General features: G+C 49.4%; 1 protein-coding gene across 1 annotated transcript in view; it reads left to right on the top strand.

Moving 5' to 3' along the window:
• The window catches only part of OVA4 (Nucleotidylyl transferase superfamily protein), a 121,662-nt gene that overhangs the window by 82,839 nt on the left and 11,219 nt on the right, over positions 1 to 27,604 (top strand). The window contains exon 14 of the mRNA XM_087378923.1: positions 24,111 to 24,200. Within this exon, the coding sequence (XP_087235049.1) occupies positions 24,111 to 24,200 (90 nt within the window). The remainder of the gene's footprint in view (positions 1 to 24,110; positions 24,201 to 27,604) is intronic.

The raw sequence follows: 27,604 nt of genomic DNA, 5'->3' as shown, positions 1-27,604 counted from the left end.
GGAGATTTCTAGAGGGATGGTCCCCTCCCACCACTCATTGACACTCAGGTGTGGTCTGATTATACACACACGCTCTGACATATCCCAAATCAGCCAGCCCCTAACCTATCACATATGCCATGCCCCACGTTCTGCACCCTCTTCACTAGGGAGGGGGTAAAGGATGTCGTAATGAAACTTCATAATGGCTGAGCGAGGGATCATGAGGAGCTATGCACTGAGTTCGTTGCATATAGGATTAACCTCGTAGCCCCGATCTTAGCCAAGCTAAATAATGAAGCCGTTTGCTTGGGGTTTCCACGCACCTGGACCATCAACACTATATCTCCCATCCACAAGGCAGGGGATCCCATGAACCCGGAGAACTACAGGACCATCATGATTGGACATGTCATGTCCAAGATTTATGCATCAGTACTTGATTTTGAGGTCAGCAGATTTTCGGAGTGTCGAGGGCTCAGACAGCGGGACATGCCGGTTTAAGGTGGGATCATGGAACCATGGACCACATTCTCGCGCTCAGATGTATCAATGAGGAGGGGAGGGCACGGAAGCAGAGGGTTTACTGTTGCTTTGTGGACTTCCGCAAAGCATTTGATACCGTTTCGAGAGCCCGTCTCTTACGACGCCTACAAGATCTGGGTTACGACCAGGAGATCATTTGGGCTGTCATGGCACTCTATGAGCGAGTTTTAGGCAGAGTCCGGACAGGGTTTGGATGGACAGACGAGATCATGAGCACTATCGGAGTCAAACAAGGATGCCCATTATCACCTACCTTGTTTGGCCTCTAGATCGACGAGCTTGAGATAGTGATGCAGGCACAGGGTGGGGTAGGTTGCTCTCTCGTGGGCACGCTGATCCGGATATTACTTTATGCAAATGACGTGGCTCTCTTCTCGTCCTCAGCAGAGGGGCTCTAGAGACACCTTGATGCACTACAGTCCTTTTGTGAGTCTCATGATTTGAAGGTCAACTTGGGTGAAACCAAGGTTATGTTCTTTAATATGTCTCGAGCCGTCATGCGCCAGGAGCAATTCACATTTGATGGGTCCCCTGTTGAGGTAGTTTCATCATACACTTATCTTGGGGTCGTCTTTTCCAGACCCATCTTCACTATGAGACCCGTGATGCATGCACGTCTGAGCAGAGGATATGCTTCATTGGCTAGACTAGAGAGGCAATGCTTCCACTCTCCACGGATCAAAGGGTTTCTTTTTGACTCCTTGGTCTGCCCAACAGGGATGTATGGCTGTCCATGCAGGGGCAAGACTTGTCGGATACAGAGTGGGTTAGGATGGAGTGGCTACAGGTTCTCATGCTATCATGGATGATCCGTGGAAAGCCATTCGTTCCTCACCAGATCATTCGGGCGGAGTTTGGGTCACCCCCATTACAGCTAGATGCTGCATCTTAGGTCATCACGTATCTGTATCGAGTCAGAGAGTATGGAGATTACACCTCTGGGTGTAGTAGGATTACATGGCTAGCATTGTCCTCTTCTATGGCACTTGCAACAAGGGGAGATCAGAGGTGTTGGTATGCACGCATAGAGAAATGGTTTGCAGGACAGACTACCCCCTTTCCAGTACAGCGTGGATGCTCCTTTCTCTCCCCTCTTATCACAGGTGGTCAACTAGGTTATCCGTGAGGATCTACTATAGCTACACACATTCCGGACTTGGTTGGGCGCGAGTGATCTTCTAGTGAAGTTGGGCTTCTACGAGATCACTTCTTACATATCACAGCGGAGGGTTTCATTGATCCGCTAGGATACACGCAGATTCACCTACCCCACTCGTTGAGGATCTCCCTTGGGTAGTTCCGGGTCTCTTCACACAGTATCGACAGCGGCCGAGCAGATCGGTTGCCCAAGGAGAGGCGCATATGCACACTGTGTGACATGTAGGAGGTTGAGACAGAGGGGCATTTCATCTTCAGGTGTCCTGTTTACTATGAGATCTGAGGGCGTGTTTCTACTGCCTCTTCAAAGATAGTTATGGGATGTTGGCTTGTGTTCTCTCCTACCCAGACCAGCGATGTTTGGTTGGTTTCATTCATGAGATGCTTAGACAGCGAGATAGGATACTGTGAGCACGGAGAGAGGAGAAGACTTCTCCCTTGACTGATACCTCGCAGAGCTCTATCACGGAGTTCTTTCAGCCAGATCACATAGACCCCCATGAGGTGAGACCTCGACATGATGGCAACTCGGAGCCTGTGACCTGACAGCTCAGACAGAGGGTGGGTTCACTCAAAGATCACACTTAGAGACATCCCCTCCTTGTTTAGGGTCGGAGCCCGACCGACGGGGGTCACAGTGGCCTTGGTTAGACGCAGAGCTACGACTAGGAGATGTACCAGGACTGCACCCTTGAGGAGGCGACAGCTTTCTATTGCTGATCTCAGGCCTCCGCTTCCACAGCCTCATCCATCGTGATGTCCTGTTGCTGACGATGATGATGATGATGCCGACGATGATGGTGAGATTGATATAAATATATATATATATATATAGTCCTTATATGACTATGTTGTGCTCTAGGTGGCCCAGGACTTAGTACTACCATTTTGCAATTTATTGCATTCTGCATTGGTGTGGATGCTCGTTTAGTAGCATTGGTGTGGATGCTCGTTTAGTAGCTCCACAACCACAGCTCATTGTATTCAGGTTTTTTCGCAGTCTCATAGACCCATTGGTCTTCCAAAGACTTTAATAAATTTTCTTTCTTTCTTTCTTTCTCTAGGATGATTGGGCATGGGCTATCCATGCTCCTTTAATCCCTCCCAAGTTGATGCATTTTTTATTGCTAATGATGCTTAGTCTTGGTATTTTGATAGTGGTGCTTCCAAGCACGTCACATCTTGCAGACAGTTGTTTCATTCCTTAGCTAATGCACCTCAAGGGGGGTTCGTCACATGTGCTAATAATGCTTCCTATGCTGTAAAAGGAATTGGAGATGTGCAGCTCAACATCCATTTCAAGCCATCCTATCACTTTGACAAATGTTCTTTTTGTGCCTGGAGTTGAAGTCAACTTGATTTCAATTTCAGCAATTGCCACTTGAGGTTTCAGAGTGATTTTTGATGGATAGAGATGTCTGGTATATGATCTTCGTGATGATAATGCCATAGTTCTCACTGGCACTTTGAAAAAGGGGCTTTATCACCTTGATGATCACTTAGCTCCACTCTCTATTGAAGCATTTGCTATTTCAGATTCACAGCCTGCTGAAACTCATCTTTGGCATGAGAGAATGGGTCATCTCAATTATAGAGCTCTTGTGAAGTTACATTCACAAGGCATGGCAAATGATGTATCTCAAACTCACACAGTTGTGTGTGAGGGTTGTCTTTTGGGTAAGATGCATCGGTTTCCTTTTCAAAAGATTTGTCCAAAATTCTCACAAAGGAAATTGCAGCTAGTGCACAGTGATGTCTGTGGCCCAATAAGGACAAATGCCATTGGAGGGTACAAATATTTCATGACTCTAATTGATGACTTGAAGTGTTCTCATGCTTTCAGAGGTGGCTGAATATGGTTGAGAATGAATCAGGATGCAAGCTTGTCACCCTTAACACACATAGGGGGGAAGAGTATATGTCAAAGGAGTTTGATGCATTTTTGTCTTCACGGGGCATTGTTCACTCATGCACTACTCCTTACACTCCTCAGCATAATCCTATTCTTGAAAGGGAAAATAGGTCCACTATGGAGATGGCCAGGTGCATGCTTAAGGCCAAGTCCTTGCCCAATAAATTTTGGCTTGATGTAGTGATGTGTGCCAACTATGTGCTGAATCGATCACCTACAAGGGCATTGAGGACTGTTACACCTTATGAAGCACGGAAAGGCAGGAAGCCTTCACTTTCACACGTTAGAGTTTTTGGGTCTCTTGCATATGTTCATGTACCATCTCAGCTGAGACATAAGCTTGATGACAAGGCAATCAAATGCATATTTATTGGTTACAACCAGGAGAGCAGAGGGTATCGGTTATACCAACCAAATACTGGGAAGATTATTGTCAGTAAAGATGTAATCTTTGCTGAACATTCGGCATCTCCTCTTGTGGATTGGAAAGCTAAGCCAGAACTTGACATGTTTGATGCCTTTGACTCTTGGTTACCTCCGCTTCCCTCAGAGGGGTACGGCCTTTGACCAGCAACATGAGCCTCCTGCAGGCCCTCCAACAAGCAATGATCAGCCAGCACCTCATGCTGATTTGCAGGTTCCTCTTTCAGCACAAAATGATCCCACTATTCATGATGCAATGATTGAAGAAAGAGCTGCCAATAGACAGCAAAGGCAAGTTCTGAGATGGCTTCTTGACACATTGAGGGACAACAAACAAGATCAACCTCTTGCTGCCCGGACAAGATCAGGGAATAGACAGATGCATGGTCACTTTCTTGAGTTTGCACTCCTTGCTACAGCTTGCAATGAAGAGCCTTTGTGCCATAAAGATGCTTTTGACAGCAAAGAGTGGATGGATGGAATGAGAGCTAAGCTACAATCCATTGCCAAAAATGACACATGGGAATTAGTAGATCTCGCTCCCGGCAAGCATGCCATTGGTACCCGGTGGGTCTACAAATTAAAAAGGAAATCTGATGGCAGCATAGATCGACACAAAGCCCGTCTTGTTGCAAAAGGGTATGCCCAACAACAAGGCATTGACTTTGAGGAGACCTTTGCTCCCACTTTCGGAATTACTACTATTAAATGTGTCATTGCCATTGCAGCCCATCACCATTGGCAAGTGCACCAGCTTGACATTAAGACTACCTTTCTTCATGGGGATTTGCAAGAAGAAGTTTATGTGACACAACCTCCTGGCTTTGAGGTTGTTGGTTCTAAAAACAAGGTATGCCGGCTGAGAAAAGTCCTTTATGGTTTGAAGCAGGCACCCAGGGCATGGTATGCCAAAATTCATGCACACTTCCCTTGGTTTTCACCCATTCTTTATGTCCGTGGGAGTGGATCTGATTTTTTAGTGCTGATTTTATGTGTGGATGACATGTTGATCACCGGCCCTGATACTTTGCATATTGCAGCTTTTAAGGCTGATTTGCAGCAAGCTTTTGAAATGTCAGACATGGGACATTTGCACTATTATTTGGGCATTGAGTTTGCTCATGTTGAGGGGGGTATCATGATGTCACAGTCCAAGTATATTGGACAGCTCCTTGATCGTTTTCAGTTTGAGGATTGCAAGTCAATCTCTACTCCAGTGGACCGTGGCTTTAAATTTTCAGCTCATGATGGGAGCCCACCATGTGATGTCACTCTTCAACAGCCTGCTAACAAGAATATGTTTCATGAGAGAAGACCACATCGGATAGTTGGTGCCATCCAACTTATCATCTTCACGAAGAATGCCAAATAAATCATGATTGTTCCCAGCCATTGCAAAGAGTACAAGTAGAAATGCACTAATAAAGTGACGAAAGAAAAGCCTCAAGGCTTTCAACTGCAAAAATATATCTTGCTGTCCCAAATACCTGTAAGCCAACAACAGATATTTCTAGGAGGCACCACGGGGCCTCAAGGCAACACGGTGCCTTTTCTTGCTCAAATGCAAAGATAGAGAGAGCAAATAGATTGAAAATATGTACAGAGTTACCAGCTGAAATTGAGCTCCAAACACAAAAGTCCCAAATTTGGAAACCTTGAGTGATGACGTGGCACAATGTGACAATCCTGAACTTGAATTTGATAGAAAACTTCAATTTTTGGAAGGATTTCAGTTGCCAAGCTTTCCAAAGTGTTGTATTGCTCCCCCCCTCCTTCTCTCCTCTCCTCCCTCTCTCCTCTTCACTCCCCCTCTCCTCCTGCTGTCGCCTTCCCGTCTCTCCCTTCCACTTGCTGCCCTTCCTCTCCCCCCTTCGAGCTCCGCCCTTCTTCAATCTCCCTCCTCCTTCAACCTACCCCCTTCTTCTTCTGACTTGCTCTCTCTCCTCTCTCCCTCCTTCCTTCACCCTCTCCCTTCAGGTGTACCCCCGTCTTTTTGGGGGTTTCCTGGGCATCAGGAAAGCGGACGGAGTTTTTTTGTGTTTGAGTCGGCCTTCCCCACCTCGATTGGTGAATGGGCACCCATTCAGTCAATCCGTTACCGCACACACCGGCCGCGAGAACTGTCACATTTTCAAAAGACGAGTTGCAGCAATTGCAAAAGGACTTGGAGCATGAGTGTTCCTTGACTCTCTTCGCAGATATCTTTGGTTCACACCTCTCCAGATCATAGGCTAGAGATTGGATGCTTGCGGCGCTTCCCCAGGAGCTCGCCCCCCACCTTAAGGATGTTCATTTGCTGGGACGAGGTTTCTTTCAGGTATGCCTAGATTCTCCGGACGTCATGAGAGACTTGCTACACGTTGGGTTTCTATTTCTAGGCTAGAGGAGGATCTTTTTGTTTCCCTTTCAACTGGGCTTTGACCCAGTTGAAGAGGACAAGCAGGGAGTTTCTGTTTTCATCAGGTTCCCTGGTCTCCCCTCTGTTTATCACCGTCTTCTTTCAATTTTTGGCGAGAGGTTTGGTGTGGTAGCAGAGATCCCCCCTCTTCCTAGTGAGCTCTCTTCGGCTGCTGAGACGGTCAGGATGGATGGGGTACCCTAATATTTCAGATGACCACATCATGCTACAGCGATCCGATGCGTCATTCTTCCGCTAGAGATTTGAGGTTGCAGGTCGGTAGGACCAGTGCAGGATTCGTAGATCCTCCGGGCACTTCGCCAGAGATTGCCCAAAGAAGAAAAAGAGGCTCAGAAAGCAACCAGCTCGTACTAGCTTACGACAGAGAGCAGGAGCTGGACCTACCGCTCCACAAGCACTGCCTCAGACACGAGCTCCCCCTCTTCCTAGGGTTGCTTGAGTCCCTCCTGCACCCCGCACCACCTCTGGCCCATGGTGGGTTAGGCCCTCTACTTCATATCATACTTCTACTGCTTCGGAGGCTACCCCCTTGGAGCCTCAGCAGGCTAACGGGAGCCTAGTGTTTAGGAGCCTTCTTCCACTCCACCCCAGGATCAGGCTGCACCCCCCTCAGCAGCCTAGGTTGTTGACACCTCGTCCGTAGCACTTCTTGATCAGGACCCAGTATAGGTGCGTCCTTCTGTGGATAGAGGGAAGGGGGTATTACATTCTCTCCCCGCTTCGGTAGAAATCCTTCAGACCCCCTCTCGAGGACTGGCTCAGCGGAACTCCTTTTCGTTCTTGAGAATCTCCCTGAGCTCCCAGATGATGATTTTGTACCTTCCACTTTTGGACAGCCAGTTATCGGCATCCCTATTGAGAGATCTTTCTCTCTCTCACCTGTGGACTTTCCTCCCCTTGGACCTCGTGTATATGGCAGGAGGTCAGCTCCGATGGAGGGTTCTTTTTCTGCCACCAGGTCGGGTAAGGTATTCCACGTTTCTTTGTAGTAGTTCTTAAAACTTTGAGCAGTGGGAACAAGTGTGCTCCAAGTCCTCGGGTTGGAGGCCGCTTCCTCCCGCCGATGAGGATAGCCAGTTGGAATATACAGGGATTAGGCGGCATCCCTCATCGCCATCGCAGACAACTGATCAAGAATTAGCTCCATCCAGGTTTGTCAGGCGGTTCCTTAGACATTCTTTTTCTTTAGGAACACAAACTGGATGCCAGAGATTGCTCCAAGTCAGGTCAGCTGCTTTCAAGCCGGACTTTTTGGCTTCCTGCCTTGGGAACCAGAGGAGGTACATGCATATCAGTTTCAGATTCTATTCTCCCTCCAATCATTAGACACGGTACCATCACCCCCTCCAGGGCCCAGTGGATTTTACTTTTGATTGATGGACGTAAGGTTGGTTTCCTCAACCTCTACGCTCCGAACAACAGAGGGGACCGTGTTCTTTTTTGGAAAGAGTTGCTCTCGTGGGCTGACATTGCAGATTTGTGGATTATTGGAGGTGACTTCAACATGGTTGAGGCACCATGCGATAAGCAAGGGGGCAGAGAAGGTGGTATTAGCTTGGGATGCCTTCTTGTTCAGGTTCAGTGGCAGAGATGTTTGGTTAGATGATGCGTTTCATATTCAGTCTCAATCACTTTTGTTTTCGTGGTCAAACCGTAGGGTGCAGATGCCTATCCATGCTCATCCATGCTCGGATTGATAGATTCTATGTGGATGAGTGGGCTTGATAGAGGGGGGATAGGTTGCATTGCACCTGGTGTTTCCACCTCCGACCATTTTCCGGTAGTTCTGTCTATCTCCGAGTCTTATCTGAGAGGACGGTCTCACAGTATTAGGATCCCCGATGCCTTATACACAGATGAGACTCTCACAGAGGCAGTCGTGGAGATCTAGGTTTCTCACTTGCAGGGGGGGTGGCTGATCCTTCATGTGGCCACAGCAGTTGCCATTATCAGTGACTTTTATCACTATATCGCTAGTGCTCGGCGAGGTGAGGTACTCAGGCGGGAGATTGATATCCGTCGGCAGTTGGCAGCTTTGCAGAGGGAGGAGCAGAGACGACCATCAAATGCTTGGATATAGGAGCGCCTTGCTGTAGCAAGGGCTCACTTGCAGGCATTGCTTGATCAGAGAGAGTAGAGTATGCCTTTCATGCACGGGAGTCCTTTTGGATATAGATGGGAGGGAGAGTTAATAAACATTTTTTCTCTACACTTGGTCTCAGACATAGTAGAGAGAGTGTCAGATAGCTTATTGACTTTGACGGCGTTTTGCAGTCTCATCCGGATACCGTCATGCACTTAGCGATAGATTTTTATGCCTCCCTTCTTTCTGCAGATCCTGACACACAGGCCAGAGATGTGGCTAGAGATGTAGTTTGGCATAGTTTACCTGTGTTGGTCACACTAGAGATGATATGCTCATTTGATGCACACTTTACCAACACAGAGTTCAGGACTGCTCTCTCCGTCCTTCATAAGGGCAAGTGCCTTGGTTCCGATGGTCTTACTCCATCTTTCTTTACAGCCTTTTGGGATATGATAGGTGATCATATTACTTCAGCCCTACAGGGCATTTGGGACTCGGGTGAGATGCTCGACTCATTGACCCACCTTATCCCGAAAGGTGGCAACATGAATTTTGTATCCCATTGGAGACCCATCACTCTTTTGGGCACTCTATACAAAATCCTTGCCAAGGCGATTAGTCCGATTGCAGCCATTTCTTCCAGACCTCATCCATGATAGTCAGACAGGCTTTGTGCATGGCAGGAGCATATTTGATAATATCTTTTCCTTTTGGGAAGCCACAGAGTGGGCTATGCAGAGCAGGCAGAGGCTAGCAGTTCTACTCTTGGACTTCGAGAAAGCCTATGACAGAGTAGATTGGGGTTTTCTTGAGGGCACTCTTCTACGATTTGGATTTTCAGATGCATGGATTAGAGGGGTGGCCTCCCTTTACAGATCAGCCCACAGCTAGGTTTTGATTGGAGGGATAAGGGGTGACAGGTTTCAGATTTTCAGGTCAGTTCGTCAGGGATGCCCTTTAGCCCCCTTCCTCTTTTTTTTTGTGGCAGAAGCTATGAGTATCTTTCTTAGATCTCAGGCTGATCTTTATGGGCTGAGATTGCCCTTGAGACATGAGCAGGAGCTTCTTGACTGTGAGTTGGTTGATGACACTGCTATATTTATTGAGGCCTCTTCGCAGTCACTTGATTCTTTCTGGACAGCCTTGGATATCTTTTGCTCAGCTGCAGGGGAACACATTAACTGGCATAAGTCCTTTGGCTTTTGGATCAGTGATGAGGACACTCCAGGTTGGGGAGTTGACATTGGCTTTTCTAGGATTTAGAGGGGTGTTCCTGTCAAATTTTTGGGAGGATTGGGCATCTCTCCAGCAGAGCAGTTTGCCCCAATATTGGAGAGCACAAGGAAAAAGCTCATTTTTTGGAGCTCAGCCAAACTTGACCTTGCATCTAGAGTTGTGGTAGTGAACCAGGTTCTTTTGGCCACCGCCTGGTTTGTGTATTCTTGCTGGGCCGTTCTAGGAATTGCATCACTCAGCTCGTTAGACCAGTCATGAATTTTTTATGGAGTGGACTTGATGGCACGGCAGATGTTGCAGCGAGGGTGGCCTAGGAGACCATTATTCTCTCTACATGTGAAGGGGGCCTTAATATCATTGACTCGGACTTACAATGTAGGGCATTGCTTTGTAAGGTGGTGGTGAGGGGACTCATGCTTGGGCAGGAACCTTGGAAGGATTTCTTTTTTGAACGCATTCAGGCTTGCACACCTACCTTGGGAGATGATTGGGTGGATAGCCCTCGCTCGATTTTTACTTCCGCCCCTCTCAAATCTCCTGCCTCTCCTCTCATGACTGCCATCATGAAAGCTTGGGGGAGCTTCAGGAACCCTCTTTGAAGGGTTCCGCCCTCTACCCTCGAAGAGATTGATAGGCAGCCGATCATTTGGAATGATAGTATACTTGATGAGCATGGCAGACCATTGGGCACTTCCCATTACATGCAGTGGTCTAGATGGGAGAGAGGCCCCGCTTACACAGTAGGCACTTGGGAAGGCATTTATTAGGCTACCTGAGGATTAGAGACTACAGTTTGTGAGTCACCTCAAAGGGGTAGCACCAAAGGGGTAGCACGTAGGATTCAGCAGATAGATGCAGCCATACTTCCACCACTTGAATGGGAGCTTTTTCGAGGATAGCAGTTCCTCTACAGGTAATCGCTCTTCGAGGTCTCGGGGAAGATGCACTGGTCTTTGACGTTGGGAATGGAGGTATACTCTCTAGATCCACGGATGATATTCTTCTAGAGGTTGCCTTTCAGCCTATCAAGATTGCTGGTTTTTTGGACCATGGAGCGGGCTTGCAGTGGTACTTAGACCCCGACCCTCTGCTGTTGGCCCTATGATCCTGGAGATTATGGCTATATGGAGGTGCACCTATTAGGTGCTTGCAGTGGGACCCAGGAGAGTGGGAGTGGATAGATCATGGGCACCGAGAGAGGGGGATTCTCTTCTTTCGTTCCACGGTTGGTAATGCTAGGAGATTTCAGCTGAGCAGTAGGGGTTGAATTCCCTCAAGAGCCCCCCATTGGGACAGCTTCTTCATCACCACAGATTTGCGTAGGAATTTTTGGAGGAGGCTCTGGAAATCCCTCAGAAATAGAAAGATCACTCTTTTCTTTTGGCTTTCGATTCATGGAGGGATTGCAGTGAACCTATGGAGATCACGATTTGGGGCTGATCCCACTTGCCCTCGTTGTCATTTTGCAAAGGAGTCAGTGCGACATTGCCTTTGGTACTGTAGTCAGGCGAGGACTGTTTGGAAAGGGGATGCTCAGATACTCAGCATTTTTCATACTTCCCCTTTCTTCATGACTTGGGGCTCAGTCCCATGGTTATCGCTTACTGGGCCCCATGTGTTTTATGAGGGTGAGCCTTCTTCTTGGGCACTCTCGGTCCGCCGACAGGTGATAGAGCCTTGCTCTCTTGAGGATGTACCACTTACTCCCTTCAGAGCTTCTCATGCTTCTGGAGATTTTGGCTGGCATTTCCTCTTGGCACATTTGGAGAGCCAAATGTACAGAGGCCTTGGATGGCACCCAGATACACCCATCACAGGTGTTCACGGGTATTTGGACTGACACGGTTCACACCTTGATAGCCATTTGGGCTAGCATGCAGGGCCCTTCACGGGCAGCCTCTTCTAGGAGGACTATATTTCTTCTAAATGTCCTATGTGGCATAAAAGACACTAAAACACTAAAGTGCCTATAACTATGTCTATAAGGCACATACCAGGGCCCGTAGGGCATCACTACGACCGGGAGAAGATGGCCTACAAATCCAACTTTCAAGTTTGCAAAGCGCGCTTGATGATGAAGATAAGATGGCTATCCTTGTGAAGAGTATGCATGGGATATCCCGCTTTGAGCAGACTCTTGAAGTACAATGCCTTGCCACTACCACGTTTGATTTTTTGGTGGCTCAAAACATGCAATTGAAAAGCAAATGGAAGGAAAATAAAACAAGATTTTGGAAACCTACCACTGGTAAGCTAACTTAGCACCCTGTAATCTCCCCTAAGAAAATTCACTACCCCTAGTGAATGGAATTTACTTTTCATTGTACCTTTGCAACATGCTTCATTGATGGGTCGACAAAAGATCACATTGTGCAAGAACTTAGAATCCTTGGAAACTCTAACTGGATCCATATGCCAAACTCCTCCTTATCAACCCGGAACAACTTGCATTGATTAGAGACATGACTCCAACTCACATGAGAAACACGTGACCTTTCAAAAGAATTTAGTCTATGTTTTATTTCTTACCAATCTCTTTCCATGTTATAGCATCAAAAGAAAATGTACAACCATATCCCACATCAATCAACCAATTTTACAACCTAATAATTCCATAGGTTGTTTGAAATACAACTAATCAAGGAGAGAGGATTCTTGACTTTCAATTTATTAGTCCCTTTTTCTAATTTTCAGTCCTATGTCTTATCACCTTGGCTTTAACATTTTCCAACTACTAATCATTGCCATTCAACCATCATCGCATTCCTCTTACATTCATAGTCTCTAGATAGGGTGACTTAAGTTGATTATCCCTTCATCATGCATATTCAAGCCTATAATGTCCATCAAATCTTTGTCACTTAGGATGGCAAATACATAAAAGGCAGTCATTGTATTGATTTTTTTTTTTTCATGAAAAAGACTTCTATTAAGGCAGTCATTGTATTGATTTCATAAAAGGCAGTCATTGTATTGATTTCACTTTGACTAGTATGGAGATATTTTCTCTCTTTATTTTCCCCTATTCCAACCGTGATCATAGCTCAAATACACAAATTGTTATAAAGAGATGATGAAAGCCCCTTACCTAAGATTGTGCATTTTACACCAAACCCTTAACTTCTTTCATAAAAGAGCAATAGAGCACTTCACAATACTCTTCTTAAGATTGAGAGTTAACCATAATAAATTTCTTTTTAGATAAGGACAGCCTAATAGAACTCATCTTCACATAAGGAAAAATTGAGAGTTAACCATAATAAAAATCTTTTTAGCTAAGGACATCCTAATAGAATTCATCTTGGCATAAGTCTCACAAGCACCACAAAGAAAAATATCCATCTTCTCATCTATGTATCAAAATGGCCATTGCAAACCATCATCATATTGATCAATATGAATAACCAACCAACCTAGAGCTCAAGGCCCCCGTAATCGCATTTTTCAAGTTGAATGCAAAGCTTGATGCATCATGACCTCAAAAAACAAACAAACAAACAAGGAAAGAGAAAACAAGATAATCCTCCATGAAAACCTTAAAACCATAACATGATGATGAAAGCCATGTCCATGGATGCTTCATAACATTTGCCATCATCCAATTCTGTGTTCTAACATAACTCCATCTCAAAGAAACTACATTTGCAGTCCACAATTGCAAATTTTGTTGTTGATCTTTCTTCATTAGGACCTATTGTTTTGAATGCTCCTTTTTACTTTTCACCACCACATCCTCGTTGACATGCCTTGCTTAAGCCTAATCACATGTTGTAAAAATACTAGAGCTGTGTATGTCTTCTAGCATCTCATCCTCATGTTGTGCAGCTTTGTCTTGAGGTCAAGATTCTTGCCTCATTGTTGAGCTCATACATATCCCTCAATGTTGCCCAGGCCTCGAAAGAAGTGTTTGCCATCTGAATATGCGGAAGCACCATATCCGCCAACGTGCCCACAATGATAGCTAAGGCTTCCACATTCCGGATCTGCCACGTTTGCTAGCGTTATCACCGCCGTCGAGGATGATGTGGTTGGAGTAGTTACGTGGCGTGAGGTAACAGCTCCGTCCCCGTTGCAATCCCCCACGACTCCCTCAACATTAAGTGGCTCTGAACCTTCATTTTCCACAAGTGACAACGGGTAGTTGGTCCTGTGGAGCTTGCCCGTCTCACCAAAATTTGGGATCTGGTATCTATTGGCAATGATAATGAATGAAGAGATACGATTGTCGTACACCTGTCTAAAAGTGAGCCTCCCACTTGGGTACAATCCTTTAGGTGCTTGCCTGAACATGAGCCTCCCGCCTGGGTACAATCCTTGAGACACCAAAGCTAATTCCTTGGAGCAATGAATCTAGTTCGTCCTTCAGTAAGGTCCTTGCCTTCAACCTCCACTTCCTGAGAATTTCCATCAGGGCTCTGATATCATGTTAGGAAATGAAATCCCACGAGAGGGTATCCCATAGTAGAAGATTGATAGATTAGTAGCCCAGGAATTACACACGGAAGTGTTTCACTATGGAATCAAGCTTCATAACCATGTGTGTACTTCACAACCATGTGTGTGCAAGCCAACAAATATACTGTGCTCAAATTGCGATAATTCTTTCTATCTTAAATGGTGCGTTGCCCTATCAGCTAGATTTAGATTTAGATGCTCGTTTGGGACAGACTAAAATGAAATCGTTTAGACTTCATAAGCAGTCGTAGCTTGAATGAAGAGATTTGGACTACTTTTTGATTAGCCTTCTCCTTTAGTGCTAGCCTTCGTCATGGCTGAGTTTGCCCTTCACCTCCGGAGTGTCGACAGAAACTCAGTACGAAGACTTTGTATAAATGGATGCTCAAGTATGTGTGGGTGTGTGGATTTGTATATGTGAGAGCATACTTTTATACTATGGTCTACACCCACTGTTGGGCGTTGATGACGTCAGTGGGGATGTCATAGTAGCTAATCCCTACTATGCGTGATGGAGTTTATGGTTTTCAATCTTATGAGTGACTCTCATGAGATTGAAACTGCACTATGTTGTGTTTTTAGAGGATGAGTTTGGGAATGTTCTTGGATTCATCTAGGTATATGCTTCTGCCATATTAGCGGACATGCAAATTTCACCTTGTGAAGTTTTGTCCAAGTTGCGGCCTGCTGGTATTGCGATAATTCTTTCTATCTTAAATGGTGCGTTGCCCTATCAGCTAGATTTAGATGCTCGTTTGGGAGAGACTAAAATGAAATCGTTTAGACTTCACAAGCAGTTGTAGCTTGAATGAAGAGATTTGGACTCTTTTTTATTAGCCTTCTCCTTTAGTGCTAGCCTTCATCATGGCTGAGTTTGCCCTTCACCTCCGGAGTGTCGACAGAAACTCAGTACGAAGACTTTGTATAAGTGGATGCTCAAGTATGTGTGGGTGTGTGGATTTGTATGTGAGAAAAGAAAGAAGAAAGTTTATTAAAGTCTTCGAGAGACCGTGAAGGTCTATGAGACTAAAGATAACTGATACAATGTGCATAACGGTGGCGGTCTTAAAACGGGCCAGCCAACCGTTTCAACAAAAAAGAGGTTATGAAGGACTGTGTGTGTAGTCCTGATACAAAAAATATGTGTCTACCTCCAGATGATACAAAAAAGAAGGGGGGGGCACCAAAAATGGGGCAGAGGGGGGAGATACAGTATACATGTGCAGGTGGTGATCGTCAGAGACCAATTATAGAGGAGCCGTCAAATGGGAGGTCGGAAAAACCCAGCGATAGATGATTGGCCTCTGATGTCACGCGGCCTAGTCGAGCTCGGTCGTCGAGGGCGGCGAGTGGCCCTGTGGATGAGGGCAACGGTAACCCTGATGGGGCGGGCAGAGAGCAGAGACGAGATGTCATGGACCTGGATGTGTGAGTTTGTCCGCTGGCGCAACTGTCGTGGCTCTGGCTCTCGCTGACGTCCGCATCGTCGGCTAGACTGAGAAGAGGTATCCTGTGACTGAAAGAAGTCAGTGATAGGCCGTTGGGTGTCCTCACGCTGTGTGCGCTGCTCGTGTCGCCATGCTCGGAGAGAGGTATCTCAGTGGCGAGTCATCTCATGTAAGAAAGCGGCTAGGCATCGCTGATCCGGGAACTGCAGCATGTGTGGGAGGGAGTCGAATCCGTCGCGGAAGAGGCAGTGGTACCGGCCTCGAATGGCATAATAGATAGGACATCTGAAAGCAAAGTGCTCCTCTGACTCGATCTCCTGCAAGTCGCAAAGTGGGCAAAGGCGGTCCTCTCGTGGGATACCCTCTACGCGTTCGCTCTCGATCCGTAATCGGTGTGACGAGACCCTAAACTGACCGAGGGAGATCCGGAGCGCATGTGGTAGATGAAGCTGCGTGTAACTCGGAGGTGTGATGAAGCCCACCTATGAGATCTGGAGGCAGTGTCGGCGGTAGAAGTCGAGCTTCATAGGAAGCTCGGAGTGAAGAAACCATGTCCGCCAGGTGTGGAGCTGGAGCAGATCCGCTCGAATGAGCCGGTTGACCTCCTGGTCAGTGAGGGAGAGGGGAGATGGTGGAGCGTCCAGGTTGTACTGAAAAGGAGGCAACCGGTCTAAATCGAGGCCCAGTTGGGTGAACCAACTAGAAAGACGACTATACCAACATCACTGGTCCCCATCAACGGATAAGGCCATAGAGGAGGATAGGGCTAGCCAAGGTAGGCGAAGGCGACCGTCGGCGGAGGAGCTGAAATCCCTGACTCTGTGGAGATAGGTGATAGCCTGAAAAGCCGCATCAAGCTGTAGGGGTGAGGCGCCGAACGCTGCTAGAATGATCTGGTGTGGTACCGATGGTTTGCTGCGGATCATCCGAGCAAACATCAGTATATGCAGGCGCTCGACTCGAGCCACTCTGTGTCTGAAAGGTCGACTCCCCACCAAGGGCTACCGTACATGCCTGCTGGGCGGACCAAAGAATCAAAAAGGAGAGACTTGGTCCGCGGGTCCTGGAAGTGGGAGTGGTAGCACTGTCGCTCCAGCCTGGCAAGAGCGGCGTATCCCCCGCTGATCCTGGCCTGCATGGCCGGGCGCATCGTGAAGATCGGGCCTGAGAAGACAACGCCCGAGTATGTGTAAGAGTCAACTATCTCAACAGGGTCACCGGCGAAGAGGAACTGCTCTCGGTGCATAGTGGGTCTGGAAGTGTTGAAGATCATCACCTTGGTTTTCCCAAGGTTGACCTTCAAGTCATGTGTATCACAGAAGACCTGAAGTCCATTTAGGTGTCGCTGAAGACCAGTAGCAAAAGAGGATAGTAGTACTACATCGTCTGCGTATAGGAGAATCTGGATGACAGCCTCTGCAAGAGAGCAGCCTGCACCTCCGAGTGTCCTGATGGTGGTCTCGAGCTCGTCGATGTAGAGGCCAAATAGAGTTGGTGACAAGGGACATCCTTGTTTGACTCCGATAGTGCTCGTGATCTCTGGGGTCCAGCTGGTGCCAATCCTGACCTGCCTCGTCACCCGCTCATAGAGAGCTACTACTGCCGAGATAATCACCGAGTCGTAGCCTAACTCCTGTAGACGTCTGATGAGTCGGGCGCGGGGAATGGTGTCGAATGCCTTGCAGAAATCCACAAAGCAACAATATACTCTTTGTCTCCTGTGTCTGGCCTCCTCAATGATCCCTCTAAGTGTAAAAATGTGATCGTAAGTCGAGTGATCCGCCCTAAAGCCGGCCTGTCCGGATGCCTTGAGCCCCTGTACCTCTGCCCGAGCACTGACCTCGCCATCTAACATTGATGCATAGATCTTAGACATAACATGTCCAACCATGATGGTCCTGTAATTCCCTGGATCCATGGGATCTCCTGCTTTGTGGATGGGTGTGATAGTGTTCAGGGTCCAGGCTCTGGGGAACCCGTGGCAGACAGCTTCATTGAACAGCGTTGCCAGGATGGGGGCTAGAGTTTTGATGCCATAGGCAACAAACTTTGTGCATAGGCCCTCATGATCCTTAGCTCGCCCGTTATGAAGCTTATGCGCTGCGTGGGTGACTCCCTGGGTTGTGAAGAGGATACAAGAAGTGGGGCGGGGGGTGGCTGAGAGGTCGGGAGGAGGCTGATCAGGGATATCATAGAGTGTGCGTGCGTAGGTGTGCCAGAGGGAAGTGTCTGTGAGGGGGGAGGGGGATCGGCGTTCTAGGAATTTCCTCCAAAAATCCTTGGAGTTGCTACTAAACAGAATGTTCAGTAGCGTATCCTCATTTTGGCGCAAGAAGGCTAGCTTCTTGCGACGGACTAGTCGACGATAATCCCTGGTGAGACGTGGGTTGGCCCTAGCATTTCGCTAGGTTGTGAGTCAGAGTGTGCGGCGTAATGCTTTGCACTCGTCATCATACCAGCTGTTGCAAGGGGTGGAGCCAGCAGGTGGAGGACGGGTGGACCGAGTAGTGGAAGGAAAGATGTGGCGGGCTGCATTGTGAAGGGAGTGGGTGATAAGGGTGGCTCGGTGATCTAGAGAGGGTATGGTGTCTGTGTCTGAGGAGGGAGGCTAGGTGGGCTGAGTAATCAGGTGAGAGGTTATGATTGAAGTGTATATCATGATAGGTAGTGTAGTGCGGGCTGTGGTTGGGAGGGGCTCGGGGCGCAAGGATATGAAAGAACAGGTAAGTGTGATCAGCTCCTGGGGGTAAGGGTGCAGTGCGGAAGTCAGTGATCTGTGGGGCTAAAGTAGGAGATCCCAGAATGTAGTTGACGACACTGGCTCCTCCGCCATGTGGGAAACATGTGAAACCAGAGGAGGCAGGCCACCGGTCTAGTCCATTGTAGATGACCAGATCATGTATACGTCCAAGGTCCAAAAGAGCCTGCCCATACCCAGTAACGGGAGCGCGACTGTCAGCCGAGGAGCAGGGGAAGCCCGTGTCCTCTGTGTCCATCTCAGGTAATAGGACCGGATCTGAGTGGAAGTCCAGGAGTGATGTCTGATGTGCACCTATCCTTGCGTTGAAATCCCCAACTAGGAGGACCTCTCCGCGTCTGGAGAACTCCACAATGTCTGAGTAGAGATCTAGATAGGGGGATACCCCCGTATCCTCACGAAGCATCCGTGCGAAATGTGACGTCTGAGGAGGAAAGTAACAGACTGTAATAAAGAGGTCGCGTGTGGAGGGGCGTTGGAATTGGAGCCATAGGTAACGGGCATGGACATCCCGTCTAACCACGGATGTCAAGCTCGTGAGCGCTGAACGAAGGAGTACTGCAACTCCGCCTGACCCTCGGACCCCCCCAGTATATCTAGTCTCCTCACGGAATACTGACTCCCAGGTATAGCCACTGACCGAGGGGAGAGGGTGCTCGGGGCTCTCATGTGTCTCTGTATAGAAAACGATGTCGCATCCAGTGTATGACTCTGAGAAGTTCCTAGGGTCAGACCATAGGGTACCATTACAGTTCCATATGGTGCATGCCAAGGGTATTGTGTGCTGAGTCTGAATCTCATAGACCATGTCTCCCTATTTGGGGGGGGAGTCTGCTACCGTGTCTGGAGTACCTGGTGGGGCTCGGCGGCGGGGGCCAACTAATAGGCGGCAGTGGTTGGAGTAGAGATGATGGCTGCGGGAGAAAGAACTGCATTGGTGCCCATTGCACCCGATGTTTTCAGGGCTGGTTGGCTGTCAATTGCTAAACCACTCCTGGAGATGCACTTTGTGATCTCTCCCACAATTGGCTTCGGAGACTGTTTGGGTTTGTGGGCCATTGTAGGACTTGTTCAGGTGCACGATTTCCTGCAGAGGCAGATCTTGTTCAGCATTGCTGTAGGGGTGCGCAGGCCTGCGCAAGGCCAGTGGCAAGCCAAGGCTTGCAGCAGACAAGGGCCCTGCTGCCACGGGGCAGCAGCCAAGCGCAAGCGAGGGGGGTAGCGCAGAGGCTACGGGAGGGGGGGGGCAGAGCGGAGAGGCTACAGTAGGGGGGGGCACAGTGGAGAGAGGGGGAGCGGGGAGAGGCTGCGAGAGGGGGAGGGAGAGCGGGAGGGGGGGAGGAGAGTGGAGCTACGGGAGGGGGGGGGGGAGCGGTTGCGGGAGGGGGGGGGGAGCGGCTGCGAGAGGGGGAGGGAGAGCGGAGATACGGGAGGGGGGTCTGCGAGAGGCTACGGGAGGGGGAGGGCGTCGCTATGGGAGGGGGGGCTGCGAGAGGGGGGGGGAGCGGCTGCGAGAGGAGAGGGGAGACGGGGGCTGAGCGACGGGGAGGGGGGGGCTGAGCGGCGGGGAGGGGGGGGGGGCTGAGCGGCGGGGAGGGGGGGGGGGCTGAGCGGCGGGGAGGGGGGGGGGGGCTGAGCGGCGGGGAGGGGGGGGGCTGCGTGGCGGGGGGGGGGGCTGAGCGGCGGAGGGGGGGGGGCTGAGCGACGGGTAGGGGGGGCTGAGTGGTGGAGAGAGGAGAGGGGAGACGGGGGCTGAGCGGCGGAGAGGGGAGGGGCTGAGCGACGGGGAGACGGGGGCTGAGCGGCGGAGAGGGGAGGGGCTGAGCGACGGGGAGGGGGGGGCTGAGCGGCGGAGAGGGGGGGCTGAGCGGCGGGGAGGGGGGGGGGCTGCGTGGCGGGGAGGGGGGGCTGAGCGGCGGAGAGGGGGGGCTGAGCGGCGGAGAGGGGGGGGGCTGAGCGGCGGGGAGGGGGGGGGCTGCGTGGCGGGGAGGGGGGGCTGAGCGGCGGAGAGGGGGGGGCTGAGCGACGGGGAGGGGGGGGCTGAGTGGTGGAGAGAGGAGAGGGGAGACAGGGGCTGAGCGGCGGAGAGGGGAGGGGCTGAGCGACGGGGAGGGGGGGGCTGCGGCGGAGAGGGGCTGCTGAGCAGCGGGGAGGGGGGGGGCTGCGTGGCGGGGAGGGGGGGCTGAGTGGCGGAAAGGGGGGGCTGCGCGGCGGGAGGGGGGGGCTGCGCGGGGGGGGGGGGGGGGGGCTGCGCGGCGGGGAGGGGGGGGCTGAGCGTGGCGGGGAGGGGGGCTGAGCGGCAGAGAGGGGGGGGGCTGAGCGACGGGGAGGGGGGGGGCTGAGCGTGGCGGGGAGGGGGGGGGCTGAGCGGCGGAGAGGGGGGGGGCTGAGCGACGGGGAGGGAGGGGGCTGGCGACGGGGAGGGGGGGCTGAGCGACGGGGAGGCGGGGCTGAGCGACGGGGAGGCGGGGGGCTGAGCGATGGGGAGGGGGGGGGCTGCGTGGCGGGGAGGGGGGGTGAGCGGCGGGGGGGGGGCTGCGTGGCGGGGAGGGGGGGCTGAGCGGCGGGGAGGGGGGGGGCTGAGCGACGGGGAGGGGGGGGGCTTGAGCGTGGTGGGGAGGGGGGGCTGGCGACGGAGAGCATACTTTTATACTATGGTCTACACCCACTGTTGGGCGCTGATGACGCCAGTGGGGATGTTATAGTAGCTAGTCCCTACTATGCGTGATGGAGTTTATGGTTTTCAATCTTATGAGTGACTCTCGTGAGATTGAAACTGCACTATGTTGTGTTTTTAGAGGATGAGTTTGGGAATGTTCCTGGATTCATCTAGGTATATGTGCTCAAAGACAAATTTAGAAAGAACTCTTATATATTTCCGTCCATCCACAAAGTGGACAGGATACAATACCAAAAGGTTCTCCTACTAGATGCCTGGCATCTCTAGATCTCTGATCCCGTATGCTCCATTGAGCTTATGTAGACTCTCCATCCAAAGGATCTCTTCCACCTTGCTGTCTTGAAACTCAGCCTAGGTGGGCAGTTCCTTGAGCTAAGTCAGCAGCCCTCTGTAGGTCACCTTCACCTCCTGTGTATAGGCCCAAGGATGTTCCTCCTACTGCTCCTTCTGGCTCTTGGATTGCTTCTCCGAGTGATGTGTTATGAGGCCCCTAGGGCGACCTTTTATAGGGCTGGAGCCCCTGCCAAATAACCAACCCAGATGGCCAACTTTCTGCCCCCCTACCAGCCGACTTTAGGGGGAGGACTATAAATAGCCCCCTAGAACTCCTTTGCTTGATTTGGTTTACCTTGCCTGGCCACATGGCTTCCATCCATTGGCCCAGGCTGTCCCACTTTCTATCCTTTGCCCCACACCTGTCCATAGGGTCCAAAACCTTTGCTGAACCTGTTTTCCCTGTGCATTTCTGTTCTCTCCATGTGTAGACAGCATCTGGATATAGATCTGACCTTCATGGTGGTTCGCCTCTACCAGGTACTTGCATATTCTCTCTGCTGCTCACATGACAGCTCATGTGCTGCCCATGTGGCAGCCCCATGCCTATTACTATTCTATGGTCCACCCCCCGATGCACTCCTCATATGGGGGCTCACAAGTGGGGAGGTGACCAGTCCTATTTCAACACTTCAGACATGGAAGCTGATTCCCCCGAGCAATGAATCAAGGTCGTCCTTGAGCAAGGTCCTTGCCTTCAAGCTTCAGTTCCCATGAGCTTCCATCAGGGCTTTGATACCTTGTTAGAAATGAAAATCCCACCAAAGGGTATCCCATGGCGGAAGACTAATAGATGAGCCTAGGAATTACACACGGAAGCGTTGTACTATGGAATCAAACTTCATTAATTGTGTGTACTTCACAATCATAGATGTGTGTGCAAGCTAGCAAATAGAGAGTGCATCCAAGACAAATATAGAAGAAATACTGATATATTTCCATCCGTCCACAAACTAGACACAATACAAAAGAAATGCAGAGTCCCACCACACCGTGGTTCTCCGATCTTACAAAAAGTCCTACTACTATCTGCATGGCACGTGTAGATCACTGAGCGTGTGTGCTCCTCTGAGCTTATGTAGACTCTCTGTCCAATGATCCCTCCACCTTACTGCCTGGGTAGTCAGCCTAGGTGAGCAGCACCTTCTGAGCTAAGTCTGGAGCCTCTTCAGCTTGTTCAACTCCTGGAAATAGGCCCAACTGCTGCTGGTCTTGCTGCTCCTTTCTTCTCTTCTGTGGCTGCTCTAGGTGATGCCTAATGGAGGCACTAAGGCCCCCTTATATAGGGCTGATACCCCCTTGAAAAAACTGACCAGCCAGCCTCTTTATGGCCGACTGAAGGGGGCTCTCTATAAATGCTCTCCTGGGCCTTCTCTTGCAGGTTCCTCACCTGGCCAAGTGGCATACAGATACTGCCTACATCTGCCCCTATGCTGCCCCAAAAACCCTGCCAAACAGCCGCAAACCCTGCTTCTCCTTGCTGGCCTGGTTCCGCCTCTGTTCAGTCTTGTTCCAGGTCCCAGAAAGCCTCCAAACAGTCTGTACTGAGGTCCGTACTGTTCCGTACCCTGGCTGATGTCATCTGCCCTGCCCATGCAGTCTTGCTGGAAACCCTGCCGAGATCTGCCCTTTCCATTTGTGGACAGCCTCTGGAAATGTCTCTCCCAGATGTGCCCTCCATAGAGACTCTCCTTTACCAGGGATCTCCCTTTCCTTGCTGCCCACATGGCAGCTCATGTGCTGCCATGTGGCAGCCCATGATCAATTCTAGTATCCTATGGTCCACCCCCCCAATGCACTCCTCATTTGGGGGCTCATAGGTGGGGAGATGACCAATCCTAATCCAACACATGGTTGTGTGCTGACGAAGGTGGTGCCTTGTGACTGTGATGAGATTGAAACTGCACTAATTGTTATGTTTTCAGAGGATGAGTTTGGCCATGTTCCTGGATGGATATATAAGTGTGTGTGCATGCGCGTGTGTTTTACGACATTTCACAAAAAAAAAGTGTGTTTTATGACCTTTTCACCCCCCCAAGAAAAGTGGTGACTGGTTTTAAAGGAGGTTTTACTTGCTCAAAGAAGGAAATGCTATTTAATGTACATGTCAGGAACGAATAAATATGATGAGGACTGGCTGCCCTGTATACTGAGGCTGTCCTAGACCCAGAGAACCACCTTCTATATGTCCCCTTGCACATGGTATCTTCCCCTCAGCACGGAGCATTTCATCCAATTTCTTGTTTGCCATGCACTTTCTGTTTGTTCCCATGGCATTTGTCACTGCATGGGGCCAGTCTTGTTGAGACCTGGGAAATTCATACTACTGTGTGGATGAATGTTACGTGGATGTACTTACAATTTTCATCTACATGTGTATCTAGTGTTTAGCATTAACTGACATCATGAAACCATGCAGGTTAGTCTTAAAATAGCTGCCTTGAACATTTTATAGCTATGGTACGTAGATTTGACTGTTGATTGCTTAGCACCAAGTGAGGTGTCATGGTTCACTGTTGTGCAGGGTGCTTCAATTTGTTTGTGCCATAAGGCATTTTCTGGCTCTCAAGGATGAATTAAAATGATACCTTATATTTGTAAGATACTGCTGCATATCAGCTTGTCTTCATGTGGATGTTGCTTATGAAAATACATTTAACATATTCTTATGTTATAGGAAGTGACAGAAGAGTGCATTGGATTAAGCTGGGGTCAGTTCAAGCCGCTGCTCACTGAAGTTTTGATCTCACACTTGGAGCCCATTCAGGTTTAACGACTTCTCTTTTGTTGCTGCTGCAAATGAAAACCTTATTCGCATATCTGAATAATTGCTTCCTGACAGAATAGAGGGGTCCAACAACAATTGTTCTTTTCTTCAAATATGTTTTCTGCCCTTGTGAATCTGGAGTGGTCCTTTTCATGAAAGATTTGAAGGACTGAGAATCCAAACTTTGAGTTACTGACCATGGCAATCATTCACCAAGGAAGCGATGGCCACTATCTGCTGTAGTCTAAATAACAGCCTCATTTTGCTATATGTGTACTTTGTATTTCAGGTGTGATGTGGAATGAGAACCTCAAAAAGCACAAAATGATGAAACCTGCTACTATGGAGGGTATGTCTTTGACATGTACCCTAACGTGCATGTTGCTGTAGCATGTTTTCCACACCAACTTGAATCAAATATGCCAAACCCTACACCCGTGTTTGTCCTTAGTTTGTTCTCCATGATAGGATGTTTGTCTCTGGTCCCCCTATGCCACATGCACCCCTTCACTAGGGAGCATTGTGACACACAGTCTGACCCATCCCGTTCCCAAAGTCACAAGCCATGGCGGAGTAGGTCGGGTCGCTAGGGCAAAGCATTGCACGGTATCCACCTAGAACAAGTCAGAAGAGGGGAATGTCACATGCAGCACTGGCCAGTGCCAAGCACAGGTGGTAGTGACAACTAGCTGCATGACCATCAAATCGCAGCAAAGTTGCAGGCCCTTTTGGCAGCCAATTGGCAGGCGCACTGGGTCACCCAAGGGCAGCCAACAAGGACCATGTCGGGTCAATTGAACCAACTCAAGCAGGTCGGTCAACTGACCCTACAGGTTGGTCAACTGACTAGTCTGATTGGTCAACCGACCAGCCAGTCGGCTCATGGACTGCCCTATGTAAGGGGATCTTTGCCCCCAATTTCAGCAGGCAGCTTCTAGTGCATTTCAGCCAACAGGTTTCAGCAGCATAACTCTTTTTCCCTCAGTCGCAGTTAGGGGGAGTATTGAGCTCAGTTTTGTATGCTGATTTGGCAACCGTGTACAACCGTAGTCAGGGCGTTTGCACCATCAGCACGAATAAAGCAGTGTGCTATAGCTAGGAAGATCTTTGGTGTCTCTCATGCTTGAGTTCTCCTTCTACATTTCATCTATGTTTCCGCTCAGCTAGTCCGCGCATGTTACAATTGGTATCAGAGCAGGATGCTTCCTTATGATCGGAAGTAGGTTGGAGGGAGTCCTAGCAGAGCTTAGTTACAAGGACTCAGCTAGCAGAGGAGGGAGCATGTTTGTGTTATTATCTACTTTTGTATTTTGTACCTAGCTCGGACTAGTGGTAGTACCATACTCCATTAGCCTCTCCCTTCCAACCTTCATCGTGCATCGGGCCGGCTCCCGCCTTCACTTGTATGCGTTTACACCTTGCGGGGCAAGGTTAGGGGGGGAATTTCCCCCCCCTTGTGGCAGTCATTGTTGTAGTAGTTGATGGATCTACCAGTCTTCCATCATGGACCCGTCTAGCAGAGCAGCTCTTAGGCAAACATTCAGGGAAGAAGATCATCTCCTTGAGCAGAATGGGCTCTTTTCTGAGCAGCCCGACCTGGAAAAGAAGACAAAAGAGGATGCAACGACATTGGACTGTTTTTGTCTTGTTTTGGAACATGAACGCCTTTAGGTGGCCATGCATCAATCTCACCCAATACTCTCTCGTATAGAGGTGGTCTCCGTGATCTCTATATTCAGCTGGCCATGTTGATAGTGACCCCTCTGGTCGAGCAATCCCCTCCGAATATGGTTATGATGGGCTGGACCTCCATCATGCATGCCTTGGTCTCTCTCTGCATCTCTGGCTGCGTTTCTCATCCCACTGACCCTCATGTCATCTGTTCCTTCTCCTCAACTTTGCTACGTCTAGGGGCAGACTCTAAGGTGTAAAAACCTGTAACATGGCTCAATCTAGCTCGATCGCACGTGCCACTGTCTCCTGCTCTCTGATGCGGCGCAACAAGGTCTCTCTATGTCATCGCATCTCCATCAAATAGAGACCAACGCATGCCTGGTCTTGGAAATGAACCATTTAGATATGCGTGTGTACCAAGCTCCCCTCTTAGCTAGGCATATAGACGACACTAGTGCCAATCTCAGTAGTCTCCCTCTAGATAAGGCCCAGACTCTATGGAGAAAAGTGACCATCTGGAAGATGGCATCAACTAGGAGTGGTGTCATGCTGAACTTTGCCTGTATGATTTGGTGGGGGACTGAGGGTTTTCTCCGAATCATCTTGGATCCCATTGTCACCTGCAGGCTCTCGAAATGCTGTCACTCTGTCATTGATAGATCACCGCCCTAGAATGGTGCTGCGTACATGAATGTGTTGAATAGACATCCCTTCGTCGGGGGGTCCTCGAAATGTGCCTGAAAGCATAGTCTCTCTAGTCGAGCTAGAGCTCTCTGCCATCGCATGAGTCGTGTCCTAGCTGCGTGAGTCCTCATGAAGATTGGACCTGCAAAGACTACCCCTAGGTAAGTGTACAACTGTACAATCTCGAGGGGCTCCCCTCGGTGAGTGAAGTTGTATCGGTAAAGAGTTGCTCGTGAGGTGTTGAAAATCATAACCTTGTTCTTCCCAAGGTTGACGTTCAAGTCTCTCTCTCTCTCTGCAAAACACCTCTAGGGCCACTAAGTGCCACTGTTGAAGAAGATAGGAGGACTACGTCATCTGCATATAGTTCTGTATCACCAGATCAGCCAACAATCTCTCCCCCCCAAACGGTCAATGAAGGTTGTGATCTCATCAATGTATAGCCCAAATACTGTCGGTGAGAAAGGACATCCCTGCTTCACTCCTATCGTGCTCTCAATCTAGTCTGACAAGCCTCTAGAAGCGCATACTCTCCCTCTGACAGACTCATATAGGCTCATCATTGTGGGGGTTAAAGGTCACTGTGCCTTTACCCCGGTTATGTACAATACTCAAACACATATATAAATGAATGAAAAAGAAGATTAGGGTGGTTCTGCATCCATCAAAACTTGTGTTGCTCTCTGTCTCTCTCTCTCTCTCTCTCTCTCTCCCTCTTCCATTCTTGCTTCCGTTGAGAGCACTCTCAACTGGTATCAGAGCCCAGGTGATCTAGCTGAGCGTGCGTGAATGCTTGGAAGCTCAGCAGCTCTGTGGGAGGAAGGAGAAGCTCTGTGGGAAGCTTTGTGGGCGACTTTACTTGCATCCGAGTGTGCAGAGACCTTGGAGGAACCTTTGGAAAAGCTACTTTGGTTTTGCGAAGTGGTTTTGAGAGCCTGTTAAGTGTTTTCAAAGAAAAAGTCGTTTTTTGAGCTTTTCCCTGTTCCGTTCGATGACAGAGACTCCATATTGACTTGTAGAGGCAACTATTGCTTGCTTTTGGTGTC

This window comes from Dipteris shenzhenensis, chromosome 9 (genome assembly GCF_047967505.1).
Source record: "Dipteris shenzhenensis isolate YYH24624 ecotype China chromosome 9, Dip_SZ_1.0, whole genome shotgun sequence".
Lineage (NCBI taxonomy): Eukaryota > Viridiplantae > Streptophyta > Polypodiopsida > Gleicheniales > Dipteridaceae > Dipteris > Dipteris shenzhenensis.
Note: the sequence above shows the minus strand (reverse complement) of the source record. Positions and strands in the feature narration are given on the sequence as shown.